The sequence below is a fragment of the Cladophialophora bantiana genome, assembly GCF_000835475.1.
Source record: "Cladophialophora bantiana CBS 173.52 unplaced genomic scaffold supercont1.8, whole genome shotgun sequence".
NCBI classification, from domain to species: Eukaryota; Fungi; Ascomycota; class Eurotiomycetes; order Chaetothyriales; family Herpotrichiellaceae; genus Cladophialophora; species Cladophialophora bantiana.
In genome coordinates this window covers 434,348-452,666 of record NW_015971582.1, presented here as the reverse complement: position 1 = coordinate 452,666, position 18,319 = coordinate 434,348, and the positions used below count along the sequence as shown (strand labels likewise).

The 18,319-nt window shown below is 52.3% G+C and overlaps 8 protein-coding genes across 8 annotated transcripts; 2 read left to right on the top strand and 6 right to left on the bottom strand.

Moving 5' to 3' along the window:
- Positions 1-740: 740 nt before the first annotated feature.
- On the bottom strand, positions 741-1,871 carry Z519_05811 (uncharacterized protein; the record flags this gene model as incomplete). Its single annotated transcript, XM_016763551.1, has 4 exons — positions 741-1,222; positions 1,307-1,534; positions 1,622-1,694; positions 1,770-1,871. 4 exons carry the CDS (start codon positions 1,869-1,871, stop codon positions 741-743), a joined length of 885 nt encoding a protein of 294 aa, XP_016619875.1.
- A 642-nt stretch (positions 1,872-2,513) lies between these two features.
- Z519_05810 (uncharacterized protein) lies at positions 2,514-3,670 on the bottom strand (the record flags this gene model as incomplete). The annotated part of the gene is made up of 4 exons (XM_016763550.1): positions 2,514-3,055; positions 3,130-3,207; positions 3,370-3,520; positions 3,599-3,670. The coding sequence occupies 4 exons, from the start codon at positions 3,668-3,670 to the stop codon at positions 2,514-2,516; spliced, it is 843 nt and encodes a 280-aa protein (XP_016619874.1).
- A 1,166-nt stretch (positions 3,671-4,836) lies between these two features.
- On the bottom strand, positions 4,837-6,523 carry Z519_05809 (uncharacterized protein; the record flags this gene model as incomplete). Its single annotated transcript, XM_016763549.1, has 4 exons — positions 4,837-5,078; positions 5,125-6,199; positions 6,258-6,425; positions 6,479-6,523. The coding sequence occupies 4 exons, from the start codon at positions 6,521-6,523 to the stop codon at positions 4,837-4,839; spliced, it is 1,530 nt and encodes a 509-aa protein (XP_016619873.1).
- A 560-nt stretch (positions 6,524-7,083) lies between these two features.
- On the top strand, positions 7,084-7,728 carry Z519_05808 (uncharacterized protein; the record flags this gene model as incomplete). The annotated part of the gene is made up of 1 exon (XM_016763548.1): positions 7,084-7,728. The coding sequence occupies one exon, from the start codon at positions 7,084-7,086 to the stop codon at positions 7,726-7,728; it is 645 nt and encodes a 214-aa protein (XP_016619872.1).
- Positions 7,729-7,935: 207 nt separating this feature from the next.
- On the bottom strand, positions 7,936-9,179 carry Z519_05807 (uncharacterized protein; the record flags this gene model as incomplete). Its single annotated transcript, XM_016763547.1, has 2 exons — positions 7,936-8,568; positions 8,640-9,179. The coding sequence occupies 2 exons, from the start codon at positions 9,177-9,179 to the stop codon at positions 7,936-7,938; spliced, it is 1,173 nt and encodes a 390-aa protein (XP_016619871.1).
- An 843-nt stretch (positions 9,180-10,022) lies between these two features.
- Positions 10,023-13,219, bottom strand: Z519_05806 (uncharacterized protein; the record flags this gene model as incomplete). Its single annotated transcript, XM_016763546.1, has 8 exons — positions 10,023-10,293; positions 10,350-10,473; positions 10,523-10,989; positions 11,107-11,346; positions 11,437-11,581; positions 12,445-12,552; positions 12,680-13,107; positions 13,164-13,219. 8 exons carry the CDS (start codon positions 13,217-13,219, stop codon positions 10,023-10,025), a joined length of 1,839 nt encoding a protein of 612 aa, XP_016619870.1.
- Positions 13,220-14,055: 836 nt separating this feature from the next.
- Positions 14,056-14,757, bottom strand: Z519_05805 (uncharacterized protein; the record flags this gene model as incomplete). Its single annotated transcript, XM_016763545.1, has 2 exons — positions 14,056-14,445; positions 14,500-14,757. 2 exons carry the CDS (start codon positions 14,755-14,757, stop codon positions 14,056-14,058), a joined length of 648 nt encoding a protein of 215 aa, XP_016619869.1.
- A 1,363-nt stretch (positions 14,758-16,120) lies between these two features.
- On the top strand, positions 16,121-17,968 carry Z519_05804 (uncharacterized protein; the record flags this gene model as incomplete). The annotated part of the gene is made up of 1 exon (XM_016763544.1): positions 16,121-17,968. The coding sequence occupies one exon, from the start codon at positions 16,121-16,123 to the stop codon at positions 17,966-17,968; it is 1,848 nt and encodes a 615-aa protein (XP_016619868.1).
- Positions 17,969-18,319: the final 351 nt, after the last annotated feature.

Sequence of the window (18,319 nt, the reverse complement as noted above, 5' to 3'; positions counted from 1 at the left end):
GGGAGGCCGGCTCGGGGTTCTCGTCAGCAAGGACTTGGACTCCGTAGTCGTCCAAGTTCAGGGATGCAGTCGTCATGTCAGGCACGCATGATCTTATCAGGGGAGCGGTTGACTGATGGAGACCAGAAGGACAGCACGGAGCCTTGGCTTCGATAGTTTGACGGACGGAAGTTAAGACTCCCCTCAAAGCTTAAGAAAGCTTACCTCGACGAGACGGCGAAAGTGGAACAGCTGGATTGGGCCATGACGGCTCCTGAATATGGCAAGGAGGCTCGTTCTAGCTCGCTGTGGCTGGTTTTCACGGAGAAAAAGTGCTGGTGGTGCAAGATGAAGTCAAAACGCACAAAAAGACATGCGCGCCGCCTGACGCAGTTAGACTGTGCACCACGTGAGCACGTGGCGGACGCACCGACTGCCGGCCTCAGCCCTCACTTCAGGAGGAGAGCCAGGAGAGCGCAGTTGAGCACAGTGGACGCAGCCAACCAATTTCCCCCTGTACCAAGGTTGAAGCTCTATGCCCGTCTTGGGAACAAGCTGACATAAAACGCGGAATGTGTGTCACTCGAGTACGGAAACATCATCGCCACCATCGCCGGCAACATTCATGCCATGTGGGCGATGGAGTACGCTTGAATACGGTAACTTCGGCCAGGTACTCCCGTATACGCCCTCCTGCTGCTGTTGCTGCTGCCACCACTGACACCACTACCACTTGAATGGCATTCAGGGTGACTACACACTCACAGCCTGCTCTCTCTCCCCTTGACCTCATCCTTCCCGTCGTCCCGCAGCACGAAGTGCCATTTCACGCCCAGCAGATTCGTCCACCCGTCGCCACAAAGGCCCTCCTTGCGAACCACCTCCAACATCTTGTCGAGCCTCTCTTTGCCCTTGACCTCGATGATGAGGCTCTCCAGTCCTTCAGGCAGCCCATCCACTCCCGGCACGAAGTTTAAGCGGGCGTTTGTAAAGAGTAGCTCGCTCCCCTGTTTCTCCACTCCGAAATAGTCCTGCCACTGCTGAGCGGCGGCGTCGACGTCTGTTTGGCCCGGACCCAGGCGAAGGGTTGCCTTGACCAGCTTCAGGTGTGCACAACGCCTCATCCCAGCCGAGTACTTTTCGTAATCCAATCCGCAAGCGTGCCAGGGACTGAAGGGGCTGTCCAGGGGAGTAGGATTCGTGGCCGACGGCGCATGAGAATCTAATTCTGGCATCATCCCTCCTTCGCCGCGTCAGTCTCACCAGCTGTTTGAGAAAGAGGGAAGCTTTGCGTATGTCTTGGTTCCGGAATACTCGCCATACTTACCAGCAATCCCCTTGGGATGATACTGGACGCACTCGACATCTCCGTGCGGATGGTTGAAGATGACCTTGGCCAGGTTCCTCGACTCAATGTATTTTCTTCTAGCGGCAGCATCCAAGGTCTGCATGATGATCATATACCCGCCATCGCCTCGTTTCTGAAGAAGTCTCCCCACTGTCGTGTCAGGCTGAAAAGGGGAGCACACTTCGATGATGTCGCCTCCAATAGCCACTGGGTTTTACATAAGAGACAGCACGTCGGTCAGAAGTGGGCATAAGAACCAACGTAACAACGTTCAGGACAGCGGAGGGTCCATACCTAGAAAGTTCTTCAGACCCCATCGCGCCACCTGCGGGTCCACGAATACAACTTCCGTGTCAAGAATCCTTGTCTTTTTCACATTGTCGTCACAAGGTGAGCTGGAATGGGTCGGAGTTGACTAGCCAAGACAGAAGTTGTCACCTACCAGCAGATCTCGAGCGCGGTCAAGGTCTTCTGCAATGAGCGCAATTTGTCTCAGCCTGGTTGGAGCAGTAGTTGGAATGTCGTATTCCTTGGTGTTTGCCATGATTCAACCGAACGCGCCTCACACAGGAAATAGTGGCAGTCGACGATCAGCAGTTGCGCGGTCAGCAGGTACTGTATTCAACAATATCCAACCTCTCTCACCGCCTCGCTATTTAATTACCGTTGGATATTTTGACAACTAAATTTGGATTGAAAGAGGGATCGAAATCGGTGGTGAGTCTACAGTACCGTAGAAGGATTGCAACAAGCTGGATATTTTGGACGTCTTGGGACACTGGGCCGATCGACGTGTATGAACCTCGGCTATCCCATACAAAGTTACGAGGCTACGAGGCTGGGCTCAGTAGGCTCAGGCTGGGCACTCAGTTCCTCGCGATCATTGCGGCGGTGAAATCTGAAAGACGGGCAGATTAAAATGCCTGAGTGGGCATGATACCGAGCAACATCCTCAATTTTCGAGAGGCGACTACGACTGCAAGGAGGAAGCTATATCTCGACACATTGGCACAGTTTTCAACTCCCCAAAAAGCCCATTCTTCCGACAGACTAACAAACTAATCGACAACCAGCGCTGAGATTTCGGCTACTTTTTCATCATTTCAGTGTGCGTTCCAAGTCGTCCCTTCAAAGCTTCGACCGGGACTTCGATTTCTCTGACCAACCCGTTAGCCGTTCCTTGCTATTAGTATAAAGCACCGCCCCTCGACTTACCAAGCAACAGCTTGTTCTTCTCGGCAAACCTCTGCTTCGGGGCGTCCTCGACGAATCTCTCCGCCAGGGCCTCCGCGGCATCATACACCGCAAGCATCCTCTCCCTCCTCAGCGGGAGGTTCTGCAGGCGCTTGGTCTCCATCATCGACTTGCCGTCGTTGATGCTGAGCTGGTCCTCCAAGAAGTCGATGACCTTCTGGTGGAAGCCCTGGGTGGGCAAGATGCGGTTGACCATCCCCCACTGCTCGAGCTCTTGGGCAGTCAACTTGCGGCCGAACATGAGGAAGTCGTTGGCCCGGTGGGCACCTATGGAGTGGTAGAAGGCGGTCGCGGAGCCGAATTCGGGGACGAGGCCCAACGCGCTGAAGGGTACTTGGAGATATGCCGTGTCAGCGGCCAGGACGATGTCCGCAATGCCTTCGAACCACGCCGCCCCACCGCCAACAGCGGGACCGTTGAGTGCCAGCACGAGGACTTTCTTGTGGTCGATCATGGAGCGGAGAAGCTCGATAGCTAGAGGCAGATACTCCGTTTCAGTCAAACATCCAGTATAGGCAGTGGTTTGCATGGGTCGAATTGAATCTTACCCGTGCTGATACTCGCCATAAAGTCGATCTTCTTCGCCGCGGGGTTCGCGTATTCGACGGCTTGTCTACCAGCGGCGGCTACAAGTTGCATATTATTCAGCATCAAGTCTGATATTCGCAAAAAGGGTGGCTTTAGTAGACAGAACAAAATGACATCCCCTGGCCTCTCCTGCAGCTGCAGCAGGTCTAAAAGAGGAAGAAATGAATAAATAATGGAAGGGGGTTCGCGGTGAAACGTACCTTTCACATCAGCGCCCGACGAGAAGAACCTGCCCTCACCCGTGAGGACGGTGAAGACGGTGTCGGGATGTTCATTGAGCTCGCGGAGCGCCGACACTGTGTCCCCGAGGAGGCTTCCGCCGAACGCATTAAGGGATTTAGGCCGGTTAAACTGTGTAGAGACGTAACGTTAAAGGCAGAAAAGCAGAGGAAAAGAAGACTTGGTCCATTTCATCATGACCGGACGGACCTTGATGATGCCTATCTTGCCCTTGATCTCAAAGATGATATCCGTGTACTTGTACTTGCTTGCAGTCGCCATGCTTGTTTGCTTGCCGGGTTCGGATCTGCCCCACGACCGCGTATGTAATATTATGAATATGCCGGAAGCAGCCCTGGTATCAGAATCGAGAGGACAGAGAGATGGGAACGCGCGGCTACTGATAGGAGGAGGAGGCTGGTGAGGAAGAACAACGAACAAGAGCAAGAAGAAGTTCGGAACAACGACCACATACAAAAGACAATGACAAAACAGGGCCTCTCGAACTCAAAGCGACACCGACATCAAACCAACTACCTACCTGACGATGAGTAGAGGAGGTAATTAGTTCCCATGGCAAAACTCGGTCATCGTCGGGTATATGCAACCCCACAAAAAGGCGGACTGAACGAAGCCTCGGCTCGCGGGATGCCCGCCCAAAGCCGTTGAGGTTAGTGAGCTTGGAGGCAGTAGCGAGGTATTACGAGCTCCTCAGAAGCGGTCAGGGGGACGTGGCCAAAATCGGGCAAGTAAAAGTACGAGAACGGTGCTCCGTCCAGAGCAATGGGTAATCTGACCAGGCCTCCTACCTAGCTTCAAGAAGGCTGACGAAGCGAGACTAGCACAGACTGATAGGACTCGAATACATTCACAATCACTCCCTCCTTCTGGTCCCTTGGCTATTGATTCATGAAACTGGATCATCTAGTGTCCCGGTGGCATCCAGTCCGGTAAACGATAGACATGGTGTATTCGGAAAGTCTGGAGTGTGCTCCATCACTATTGCACTCTGGTTGTAACATCAGTCTAGGACTCCTTGGGGTTGCATTTGCCTTCGATGCCATCGATAAGTCTCTCCAATCAAGCTCTGGCGAAAGTAGAAGGAGAAAGCTCGCATGATTCTTGACATGCAGCGGCAATAGTGGTGATAATCATGCCAGCCTTCGTGACACCAATATCTACACGAAAAGAGCCTCAAGACCAGTCAGCAAAAACCGGCGGAGTAAGGTCCCGGTCAAACCTGAATATGCCGCCTCTGCTTGTTGAACAAGAACTTGTTCAGGTGAACAACCAGAGATTAGGGCCTGGCATTGAATGGGTCGTCGAGTTATCGGGGATGAAAGATGTCTGATGTTGGTGATGGGTCCTCATTCCTAAACACCAAAGCGGCTATTATCAGTACCATCTCTAAAATCACGAGATCGTCGGAACTGCTGTGGCCATACTATTCAGTGCTCGTCCGTTTTCCACCGTTGCAGCAAGTAAAGTGCGCCACCGACCAGGTGCAAGCTGCCAGTCACCAAAACTTGCAAACTCCCGCGTTGAGAGCTGGCACTGTCTGCATATCCCAATGCTTCCTCAATGGAGGGTATGTACCTGGTCTTTGCAGCAGGATGAATCGCCCTCCATAAGTCGCAGTATTGTTTCGGAAGATCGGCCAGCCAGTTTTCCGGAGGTTTCAAAGTCTTATCTGAATCCTGTCAGCACGAAATACTGAAGACCGACAAGTGGCCTACCGGGTCGAATCTTCCCATCACGTCGTTCCTGGTACGTTGTAAACACCATCTCAGGACACGGTATATCACTCCGCTCGACCGCAGCCGCCAATGCTCTTAACAACGACGGGCCATCTCGCTCTTCCGACATATGGGAGAAGATGATCATATACGGGGAAGTTTGTTGGAAAACATCCCGCTCAGAAGAAGCCATCGTCATCTCAGCAAACCACTCAACCGCTTGCCCAATGCTCAACTCATTGTGAGCTCCGTCGAGGAACCAAGTACATCTGGACGTTTTGATCACCTCAAATCGGCCAGGCCATGAAAAGTTCTCGACACCTCTCGCGATATCTTGATCGCTAAGCTCCGTTTCCTCATTGGGGCTCTTTTTGGAGAGGAAAGCGTTGACCAACGCGATGGCCAAGGAACAATTCATTCGCTGCACCGGCGCACGCAACGCGTTTGCATGGAGAGGCAGAGAAGGATTGACTGGAACGACTTCAAACTGGACGCCCTTTTCAACTGCCCGAGATCGTAACACAGTTTCGACTGCGGGAAGCTGCGGAACAGAGAAAGCAGGAGATCCATTCTTGAAGATACCTGCCTTGTGCCAAGCCACGTCCTCAATACTGGGGCCCAGCTGAGCCAGATGATCTAGTCCGATGGAGGTTACTCCGGTCACTACGGGTGCAGAGACAACATTTGTAGCGTCGTACTCGCCACCATGATGGGTCTCGAAGATGGCCGCTTGGGCCCCCTCCCGAAAAAAGGTGTGAACGGCTAGCAAAGCCATGAATTGCAGATATCGAGGCTGCCTTTCACCGTCGGTAACGATTCTATCATCCTGTGAGAACAACCGATCCCAGATTTCGAAAAAGTACTTGGTGAACAAATCCTCTGAGATCGGTTTCCCGTTAACTTGGATCCGTTCTCGAATGCATGTAAGATCAGGTGAAGTGTAGAGACCAATTTTGCTTGGGAACCCTGTTCTTTTGCCCCATTCTTGTAAGAGAGATTGAGTGAAGGCACAAGTACTGCCTTTGCCCTTCGTCCCAGCGACGTGGACAATGTTCAAGGCTGCTACATCGGTATCCTTCAGTGTTTGTCATTATGAGCATTACTAGCGTTGACCAGGAGCCTCGACCACATACCGTATAGCCTATCTTCTGCAGCCAGATGCTCATGCCTGTAATGCTCGGTGTCCCGCGGAGAGACGAACGAGCTTCAGTGAAAGTCTTGTTGGTGGTATTGGGAATAGCGTTAGCTACATGCTTGGGCCTGACTTTTCTTCTCCTAGTTTCGAGAAGTTTCAGCGCGTTCTAGGTAGGGTTGGTGAGCTTAGTTTCTGAGATGGTCTGGCGGTAGTGGTTACCTCATATGTTCTTTTGAAACATGTTGCCGAACTGTTTTGAGCCATATTGAGAACTCAGCGCTTTTGTATTCAATCGCTAGATACTTAATGATCGCGGTCATTATAGCGCAAAATGCCAACAGGAGCTATCGAATGCTTTTTCGTCCACAGCTTGAGGGAGAGCGAGGATTAAAGTCCAATGGTACTCGTGTTTCTATCGTGGGTCCATGGGGAAAATATAAGTTCCGTTATGCGTGAGCCTAGCTTTGAAGAGCTTTTAGTGGCTGGTGCAATAATTCTTTATACACACGAATATCTATGTGGCGCCATTCTGTATCGTGGAGCCGTCTTGAGCCATCGCATTGAATTGCTCTGGAGAATGGAGGGGCGCGGCGTTATGCGTCGCCGTAACGAAAAGCTACAGCAGATCATTGACTCCTTTGGCACCCACGAGCCGAGTTAAGTACTCCGCAGTACTCGATACTCCAACGTCCGTACGTCACTCTGCAGTTGCGCCGTGAGCGATTTCTTCTGATATTGGATTTTCTCTCTCGGTGCATCCGTGCGCCTTCAACTTGCCGCCTGATTACTCAAATCACATACATTGGCATGTCCCCTTCGCAAACATGTCTGAACCCATACCGGAATCAATCCCTACTTCTGCTGATCCTCGGTCGCACCGGCCGCTTAAACGCGCACGCGGTGCTTACTCTTCCAACCCCAACGCCCGTGCGGCCTCGCAGCAGGCCCACGAAGTGGAATATCTCTTTCTAGACCCTTCACGGCCCGTCCATCTGCCCCCTCCATCGAGCGCCACCAAGAAATCACTTCCCGCGCCGCCGGAAATCGTTGCGAACGTCCAAGGATCCAGCGCAGGTGCGGGCTCGGGTGAATTTCACGTGTACAAGGCGAGTAGACGGAGAGAGTATGAGAGATTGCGCACCATGGATGAAGAGGCCAAGACGGAGGAGGAGAACGAGAAGTGGGAGCGAGAGGAAAGGGAGAGGAGGGAGAGGGATGAGGAGAAAACCAGAAAGAATCGAGAGCGCAGGAGCCGGAGGAAGGGAAAAAAGGATAAGGAGAAAAAGATGGATGACGCCGTGAATGGAACGAAGAAGCCTGTTGAGGATGGAGAGGCGCAGGGAGCTAAGCGGAAAGTGGAGGGATTGCCAATACCACTCAAAGGAAGTCAAGAAGAGGAGCAAGGCTCAGACTTTGGCGTGGCGGAAGTTGTCAAGGAGACTGGGATCACGATTCATGACGATGATTAGGGAACCACCGTCATGCGTCCGATAGCCAGAATGAGACTGGACGAGACGAGCTAGGAACGCACAGGCACTACTCCCACGAAGCGTATTAAAACACCGACAAATCAACCAAGTTGGAGACAAGAACCAACAATTTTCGAAATACTGGTATATGGTACAACAGACTCGTTCATTCCGAGTTCTGTCAAGCCCAACGGCACGGATGCCTTCTCAGGCCTGCTTCTCCCTCGTGACAATCGCCCGGTCGATTCCACTCCACCACCGCACGACTCTTTGGGCTGCCCCCGGCATCACCCCCAGAAAAGGCACACATTTGGCATAAAATGGCATGCGAATCACGCCGCCGTCACCTCTTTCCACACACCGCACGATTTCCTTCGCCACGTCCTTGGCCTCCAACACTGGCCCAAAGAAATGGGCGTAAAACGGCACACGCGTGATATCCGCAAACAGTTGAGTGGATAGCTGACCCGGTTCGACGAGGATCGTTTTCACCTTGTGGAAGACAGACGGGTCAGGGTGGGTGCGGAGTTCGTGGCACAGGGTGCTGTGCAGGGCTGAAACGGCGGATTTTGACGCATTGTAGTCGGCCAGTCTAGCCGGGGCGAGGTGCGAGAGGATGGAGGAGATTGTTACTATGTGGGCGCCCTGGGGTGAGCAGAGAAGATGAGGAAGGAGGATGGAAAGCATGGTGAAGTGGCCGAGGGCATTCGTTGTGATGGTTTTGGTGACTTGCTGAGGGGATAGGGTTGCCGCTAATGATTCCTTGGATGATGGGGAAAGCAGAGGGAGTCCATTGATGGGCGTTGCTGCATTGTTGATGAGGATAGTTGGAGGGCCGAGCTGATTGATGTCTATCGTGAGCCCAGGAACGAACAATAAAAGGAAATAGATTGAAGAACGGTGCAACCTACCCAGTCAACTACCCTCTCCACCGCCTCCTTCACGTCTTCTGTCTTACTCACATCGACCACCTCCCAGACAAGATCCCACCGCTCCATCTCCTCGCGCGCCTCCTCGTCAGGCTCGAGGACATCCAACACGGCGACCTTGGCGCCCTTCCTCAGGACCATCTCGGCCAGCACTCTGCCTAGGCCATGCGCCCCGCCGGTGATGACCACGACCTCGCCTTCCCAGTCGACCTTTCTGTGCCTGCCGTGCGTGATGCGGTGGTCGAACCAGAGGGACAGTTCGACCACCGCCAGGAAGGCCGTGTAGTACAGCGTGTAGTAGGCGAGGGGTTCCTTGTGCTTATGCACGGCGGCTAGGCACAGGTAGAAGACCAGCGTGATCCACGGGTGGAAGACGGAGTTGGCCAAGATCAACAGGATCAGGTCCAGCGTGATGTGGCGGGACCATGATAGTTTGGGCTGGTGATGCTGCCGCTGCACCACATCTTGATTGTGAGTGGGATTGGGGGCTTTTGGCGATGGTCCTGAGGGCTTTAACACCATGATTCTGCTACCCCCGTCTTTTTCTTTTCTTTTTTTTTTTTTGTTCTTTTTCTTTTCCCAAGCGGACTGATATAGTGACCTAGCTTTCCGAAATACCACAGGTCTATTCTTCTTCAAAGACTCGTAGTTGGCGTTTTGGCGACTCTGGGAGATTGACCTCGTATAAGTTTCGGTCTTGCATAAAATGTCCAATCGCACTTGGGAAGGATTGGCGCCGGAATACCTCGCAGTCTGGAGCCGGCCAGATAGCAGAGAAAAGAAAGCCCGGGCGCAACAATCTAGGATATAGAAGGGGGAAAAAAAAAGTCCTATCAAGGGGAGCTTAAAGAAGAAACGTCTTCTCCACAACTCTACCAAGTACACAGGGGAAGGTTCCTCCTCCTCCTGGTTTCGACAAGCGAGCGCTTCTGCCGCCAACGATGAAACAGTGAAACGTGATCGCGCTCTTGTCACGCTTCACCCTGGATGTGACTGACACAGTAGACCAAGACATGTAAAGACCGTCACGCTAGTCCTCCGCCCGAAGGCCTACAGACTTCTGACGGCTAGCGTCGATACCCTTGTGGAATTACCGAACAAGCGTCACTACAGGGTATGTCAGGCTGGTCCCTATGGCCCTGTTAGAAGCTATCACGTCCTCCATTGAGCCACATGGATTGGGATACAAGTGATGCCGCCCTGTCCTCACCCCAACCTTGACTTCGCCTTTCAGCCAATTTTATCTACAGGCATAGGAGATGACCAAGCCCCTTGTCGGAACTTTCTACACGTCACTTCTTCGGATCAGACTCGAATCCTTGGCAATGCTCTTCAAATGGGACCTACGATGCTTGCAGCCATTTTTTAATCCGGATCGAGGTTGAGCATATCCCAGTTCCCGATCTCTCCTAGTTGACCAAGCTCGACGCTAAGAAGACCTGGGAGACTGCCCCTTCCGGAGGATGATAATCCGTCCCTGCTCTGCGATCTTTGCGATGAATAACCAACTGAGCCCGTTTCCACACTCTTGAGATCGTGGAAACGATCAAGATTCCGTCGCCTGCGAATGACATTTCCATGCTCGATCCGGACTTCGGAGTGGTTACTGACGGAATCATTTGCCGTTGTGTAGGATCTAAATCCACAAGTGGCCATTGGCCAGCGGACGAAGGTAAACAGCCACAAGCTTACGAAGGATGTCGTGTGATAAAGTACAGGCACTTGATGCATAACTGAGCTGTTTCAACCTTCCTAGAGCAAACTTGATTGCTTCGAAGATTTTGTCTCGTGGAGGAAGTCGGCAGATGTTTCCGTCCTGCATCCCAGCCGAGCATAGAATAGTAGCAGTATCAAAGAAGACCAACTTAGGAGGAAATTTTTCGCGCCCGTCGGAAAAAGCAGATCGAAAAGCCTCTGCGCAGAGTCCAGGAGCTTCAAGCAGCAGTCAACACCAATGGCTGGTAGTTTGGCTTCCGTATTTGGGACTTCTGTTCGAGGAAGGCTTTTGGTGAGGTATGGTTTGAGAGGACCCGAAAGGGTCATGAACGCCAGCGCGTGCAGTTGATGACGCTGCAAAGCGAGGTGAGGAAATGCCATGCCCCACGATGTGTCGGGTATAGTGATGCCGGGGACAGGAGGAAAGGAATTCATCCAAGCCTCAATCTCCTTCTGCTCCTCCAAGATTTGTCCTGGATCACCATTGACCTTTCCGAACTTCCCAGACAACTCTCGGGCAATCTGACAGTAGAGTTTCACGTGCGTGAATGGCGAAACCAAGCCTCGTTGAGAATTTGATTCTTCGAGTCGACAATTGGGCAATTCAAAGGAACAGCTGCCGTGGTCAATAAGCCGGGGCCGCGAAAGCCATGTTGATATTTGCCTTGATGATGGTGAGCTAGTGCTTGCCTGAACTGTGTCAACCCACCAATCCCATATGTAAAGAACGCACCAGACCCGCCTCCTCATTTCAAGGTCGAACTCGGTCAATCCTCTGGAGATGGAATCATTATGCATACCTAATTCTGGTGCCTCGCGGATGGCGGAGCTCAAGGAGTGCCACGACTCAACAAAGCGAGCTTCAGACTTGAACCAACATGCAGTAAGAAAAAGCTGTTGGACCTGTATCAAGCCGCCAACACCTGGACCTAATGTATGACTCAGCCGTTCGGCAGTATGGTGGCAGCGCTCGCTAAGAGATCGGTCACTTTCGGAAAGCTCCCTTTCGATTCGCTTCCTTTTCGATTCGTCCAGGTACGGTGCGGAGTGTGAACAGACTCACAATAGGAGGCAGGTGAACTCCAGAGAAGGGTTCTGGTTGCTGGCCCTGCCTGTCCACCATCGGAAATATTCTTCAAGAAATTGTGGTGGATATATGGCGTAGTAGTAATTGGTGACGCTATGCAAAAAGTTCACCACGAGCATATCTGCATCATTAGCACATGTGGCTCAAAATAGGAAGAATATTGGCTTGCACCTGTCAAGGACCATGGAAGAATGATCGGAAGCACATGTGCAATTTCTTCCGGTTGAGCGTTGCTCACGGAAGGGGGATGTTTGCTAGGAGTCTGGACGGGATCAGCAATACCCAGTAATTCCAAATGTGCTATCAGGTGCCCGCCTGTTGTGAGAGGGTGTCAAGACTAGAGTAATATTGGTGGTCAGCCATGTAACCCCAAGCTTTCAAGCCGGCGTCAGCATTCATAACTGAGGCGCCCATGATGTTGACAAGGTCGGTGGCGTGTTAATTTTGCATCTTGGTGAACTTCGACTACCCATCAGCTGAACTGGAGTATTGACGTCCATTGCACGCTGCACACTTTACCTGATGCTTGTCTTTCGCCCGAATGTGCACAGATGAGGCGCATTCCTTGAACGGCAATGATGGCAGGGCCATTCACGACTGCACTGCTGGCAAGACTAGAGATGACCAGCATGACTGGTAGCAGGCTAACTCCAAGTTTACCTTTTGTTTTCGACGCTGGCGTTCCGTGCAGGATTTCAACACCCACCTAGCCTGCGTGGATCCTCTGGACGTATTCATCATAGCCTCGATTGCATCCAGACAGGATCTATAGCAGGGTTAATACCTACAAGCACCTACTAGATACTCATGCCACAGCTGCATGTTGGAGGTTTACAATTCCTAAGCGCTAGTCTAATACTGGCTAGATTACACAGCTGTGGTTGGAATTTGTGATCGCAAACGAACAATCTTGGAATAAACACAGCTAAGCGGTGCCTTTGAAACTCAAAGCCTGTGAGAAGGAGCTGACCAACTTCGGCCCACTGTCCTCCACCTCATCGTCTAGTTCCGCATGCGTCTTACCCGGAGTCGCATACAGCTCTTTCGGCTCTTTCGCCAAAGCTATGGCCTCCTGGCTGAATCTCAACGAATCTGCGTTGCTTCCAGCAATCATCAGCAACGGCCTTGGACTGATGATGGTTATGAAATTGTACAAGTCGTAATTCGCCATCAGTCCCACTTCTTGTCGCCCAGGCACTTGCACACCTTGGGTGCCTACCATGCTCGCTTTTGTAATACCTTGCGGTGTCCTTCCACATAAAATCTTGCAAATCAGGGACGTCTTCGGGATTGTCGAGCAGAATAGGCATGATCTGCCCTTTGGCACCTTGCATCTCTTCGATACGCAACTTGCCTGCCATATCGAGGCCTGTTTGGAGAGCACTTGGATCAACAGGCTTCAAGATGCCGCCCCGCGTCAATCGTCTCACGCACACGCCGCTTACAGTTGCTGCGGCTCTGATGCGCGTGTCAGTCTGCGCCGCAAACGGGACATAGCCGCCACTCCCGTAGATCCCCAGGGCCCCGATGTTTGATTCGTCAACCTCCGGGAGCAGGGATAGGTAAGTAACAGCGCACTTGATGTCTTCGACACGTTGATATGGATTCTCGAGGAGCCGAGGTTCGCCTGTCGACTCGCTTGGTACGCTGGGTCAAAGGGCAAGACAAAGGAAGCTAGGATCAGAGAGGTACCGTCTGTATACCGCAGTAGATTGCTCTTTGACTGAAGAGAGCGGAGTGCTGAGGACGACCGCGGCATATTTCCCAGAGCTAGGACTCGCAGTAGGGCGGTAGAGCTCGCCAACAATATTAAAGGCGCTCAAGGGAATCGGGACCTTAGGAGGTAGGGCTGCCGTTTTGCTGCTTCCACAAAAATTAAGGGTGATGCAACTCCCTTGATTGTGTTTCGGAAGATTGATATTCAAAGTGATGAGCTGGGTAAATGGCGAGGACTTATATCTCGAGCATTCTGACCATTTGTTGTGGTCCTGTTCGTCTGTGCCAATGTCCCCTGCGTATGTGTGTATTTCGCCAACGCTAAAGCCTTATCCCGAAGAATTACGGAATTCGAGCACCCATGTTCCAGGATAGATTTTAGCCTCGCACCTCGCGATTGGGCTCACGTCGTCTCGAAATGTCGCGGAGAGGCTTGATCTGTTTGATCCGAAGCAACGACGTCATCTAACTGAACTTTTCATCACGTTGCTTGCACCTTTTGATTCCTGGAAACAAGGGGATACACAGGGTCTTGACGCATTTCATCGCGGCTCCCCGATGTACATTCATACTTGCCAAAGGGGGCGGGATCCGTACAAGGAGGCCTCTAGCTCGCCAGCTAGGTACGAGCCATTATAGGACAGGTCCTTCGCTAAAGCTGCTCCTATTCAGCCAGTGGAGCAAACAAGGTGAATGAGCCATGAAGAGGTTATCAAGGTCCAGTATCCTATCCATACAATTTGATTGCGACGAGGCAGTGCCTAAATACATATATGTCCCCCGCCGGAGTAAATGGCCAATGCATATACGCCACAACACATACATCTTTTCTCCTTCCCGTTCTCTCCTGGCCCTTCACTGCCATCTTGTCCTCCTTGTCTACTTCAACTTCCAGGTCGCATATCCCTCCACAAGTCCCACCGCGCCCGCTACTGCTCCAAAGACACCAAGGCCTGTATCAAGACTCTGTCTTATCAATCCAGCAAAAACACCGGCAGCAACGGATATGAGAAAAGCCAAGGTCAAAAACACCAACAGTGCGAGGTTGTTCAATTCTAGCTTGATCAAGATTGCGTCACGAGAAACAGTGTTGTTGGGAGCTTCAGGGAGGACTGCGAAGCGGCCATAGGATGTTATAAATGAAGGAGTGAGCGGAAGAGTCGTCCTTGTTTGTCGCTGGCGCAGGGCCGAGGTCAAAACGTGAGAGTAGTTTAATGCATCAACGTCAACGAGACAGGGCAGGGTGGTGGTGAGGTTCTCGATGGGAACCTAAAAACATACATCAGGACCTTGGACAAGATTGAACAGTGAAAGAGGCCATACCGCAGCCAGCGCAGCCGTATAAACCATGGGAAACATGAACGGAACAAAGTGGGCAAGCCAAGACTCGGAGTGTTTGTATTCCTCAAGAAGTTTCGCCATGATATCGGGGCCACAGTCCGTGGACAGAAGGGCCACCTCGTGTAGGTAGTGGGCTCCGAGGTGACACACGATGAGCCGCCAGGTGATTCTCGAGATTGGGTTGACGTTCGTGGCAGGGCCGAGATAGTGACCTGATCGAATTGTGTGGGTTGGGGACATGTTCGTCTTGAGCTTGTGCTCGTGCTCTGGCACTGTTCTGACTCTGGATTGTGATTGTGATTGATTGATGGGAGGAGCGAAATCCTTACCCGCAGCATGGTTAGGAAGGCGTTTTTATCCATCTTACCTCTTGGACGAGCATTTGCACGCTTATCGTTGACCTGTACAGCGACATTGCACCTCGTCGAGAGGGCATCAACGAGTGCGACGGGTGCGATGGCACAACACGTCCACATGAAGCTGTATATGAGCGCCGGCCAGCATTGGCGAGCGACGAGCAGCAGCGTACATCGTCGCAGGGAGGAAGCGGCAGCGGGCGACAAAGAGAGGTCGACTTGCGCAACCCCACTTCAATGCATTCGTGGTTATCGATGCGCAGTTGCGCACAAGACGTCTGATTCGAGAATGATGGAAGAATGCGATGCGGTGAGATGACGGTGATGATGGTGGTGATGATGGTGGTGATGATGGTGGTGATGATGGTGGTGATGGATGGGGCGCGGGGGATGGGGATGGTGTTTTGATGATGACCGAGTTTCGATTGACGCTGGGAAGTCGACCAGTCTCCGACCCCGCAGTTGCAGGGGCAGTGGCGGTAGCAGCCACAGCCACACCAGCCACAGAGATGCTGCAGCCAGTGCCGACCACTGCCAGGGCCCGCGTGACGCCGCAGAGCCGCACTAGGACTTACTAGGCGTCTCGGCGAACACATGATACGTCATAACCACTCCCTACCAAGTACCAAGTACCGAATACCAAGTGCATCCCACCTTGATCTCACTGTCGCTCATCTCATGCCCTGCGCAGTTGCGCAGCCATCACAACTGAGACCTGCGCACCAACGCACTGCCTCCCCCGAGACTGACCTCTCACGCGCCGGCACCATGTCTGCACTTCGACTTCTCTTCCTTCTCTACGAGGGAAGACTTTGGAGCAACTAGTTACTTGTTTTGCCTGATGTGTTGAATTTGAATTGAAAAAATAAGTGGCACGCTCGAACCCCCTCGCTATTAGAACCGAGGTGGCCTTCGTTGGGAACGAGCATTCCCGTTGACCTTTGGAAATAGGGGTGCTCTGTCCTTTACGACGTTAGCTGCGTTCGATATACCGACCACCTTGTCGTTGTTCAATTCGGCCTGGCCTCCATCATCCTTCTATCCAAGAACCGTACCTCCCCTACGAGCTGTCAGAGTCTCCTGCCCAATTCGATCCCTTGGAGGCATTGCCCGAGGAGTATCCCTGCTTTCAAATGGATAGAACAGCAATATATCTGCAGGGAGACGAGTTGCTCGGGAATGGCTCGTGGCATACTTCATTGAGGCCAGATGGAGGAGAATATCTGGACCTGGACCATGTATGTCAAATGGCTCAATCCAGAAAGCCCTCTATCACGCCTACCGGACGCTCCGGCCTGCAAGAGTTGTCAGCTTATGCGGATGTCCTGAACCGACTCCCAAGCTACCGCAGCCTAAGCCAGAAGTCGGACGACAGTGACGCTCAGGTTTCAAGCTTGAGCGAGGCACCATCACTCGCCTTCTCCGACTCCTCGAGTGCAGACTCGTTTGCCGATGAATACCTCCATGTTGTAAGACCCAAGATGTTCCTACCCGGCTTGTCAAAAGCAGAGGCAGAGACGTACGATCAACAATCAACCGGTCGAGAACAGGATGTCATCCATGTCGGTGCGCAACCGGTTTCGAATCAACCCCTCTTGCAGGCTCTCTGCGACGCGAACCCCACCACAAACCTCCTTTTCCCTACTCCGACTCGGGCTGACCACGACAGATGTTCAGTTGCCGTAACGGGCGTGCGCTCTGGCAGCCGAGTGCAGGAGTCGACGACCAGCCTGGCCGGATCGACAACAATCAAATACCTACAACCTCCTACACTTAAGCCGCCCCGTATTCAGGTTAGTGACACTTCACCACCGTGGAATGGGGTATCCGTTGTGGCAGGTGGGAGCCCAGCTCCCTTGATCATATCCAATGAGGAATGTCGCGGTTCTCAGCAGGCCTGCGTCCGCCTGAATGTACCGAACTTATCTGACAATCTCAAACAGAGAGCAAAGGGCTTCGGCACTTCCTCCATCCAGACCTGCTGGCCAGTCCCTCCATGTGACGACGATCAAGTCACCTGTGACGGAGATGACGAAGCCATTTTAGATACGGAGATGAACATGGTGGATGAACTGGAGGCATTCTTTGGTCCCGAAAATGCCCGCTCAGTTGTTGGTGCGATCGCAAGCTCCCCGCCAGACGCTGCTTTCGAAGGAACATTTTCCAATCTAGAAGGCCTCAGGCAACACGCAGCTGGATCTGGCAATGCGCCTGCCTCGTCTTCACCGCAGTCGACCCAGCCATCCTCTTCGCCTGCTACGACACGCTCAAGAAGCAGTGGTGGAAGCAAACGCACAGCCCCTACGAGTGATGAGGCGGAGGAAGATGGTAATAATGACGGGGATGAGCGGCCTAAAGAACCTAAGAGACCGAGGACGCGTGGCAAACAAATCAGATGGGACTGTCCTCTGTGCAGAAGACCTATTGGCGATATGGGCACCAATCCCGGTTGCGCAAAAGACGGTCTTGAATTCCGACATCTTTGGGAACATTTTCGGAAGCACCACTACGGGTGTGAAACTTGTGGGCTGAAGCTCAGCGGTAGGCGCGCTGATGCGGTGCACCTCAACCAGCGACAAAAGGACCCATCAGCTTGCACGCCTGGCCTTTACACCGGCTCAAGTTTCGAGATTGGGATTGATCTCTATGAGGAGATGGACAAAATATACAATAATCCCAGTCTAAGGCCGCCTCAAAAGTGGGCTGAGTGGTGGAAGCTGTTCTTTCCGGGATACACCGATGTTCCCGATGGTATCCACCAGGGGACAATCAGTTTTCCTTCGGCAGAGATTCCTGCGTTGCAAGTTGCATTCGGCACTCGTTGGGACGATGAAGCACTCAAGGGGAATGTGCCGTTCCTCGACGCCCGACAAAAGCAGAAAGCACAGAAAATCTTGGATGAATCCATCCGGACCTTCAACTATACTCATCAACCTCGCTTCAGGACATCAGGTCAACTGCCTGATTTGTTTTCCTCGATGCAGGCTCTTGTCGGTGTGGAAGAAAATCCGTTCCTCGATGGGTTCGATATGGGGATCTCGCCGCTCCAGACTCAGAATCAACCCTATCAAAACTACGGAACTCCTGGCTTCTAATAATTTTCCTGTCGAGAACAACACAGGGCAATCGCCCTAAAAAGAGTATATATATTCCCGAGTTTGATGACACTAGTTGTTTTGAATCCCGCTTATCAGGCACGTGGAAAGATGAGCTGCCTTGCTCTGCGACGAGACTCTTGTGGGCCATTTAATGATATATGAATCCTTCCTAGCTACCTAGGAATAGTTTAACATTTCGTTACTGGCACTGGCGTTTTGCAACCGCGTTATCTGACGTGGGTGCTTTGTTTTAATATCGACTCTGATGCATCTGGCGATATCAACATGTGCAATTCGTAATATGTGCAACGTTTCGACCGGACTCTTTGGACGTTCTGAAAGGTCACG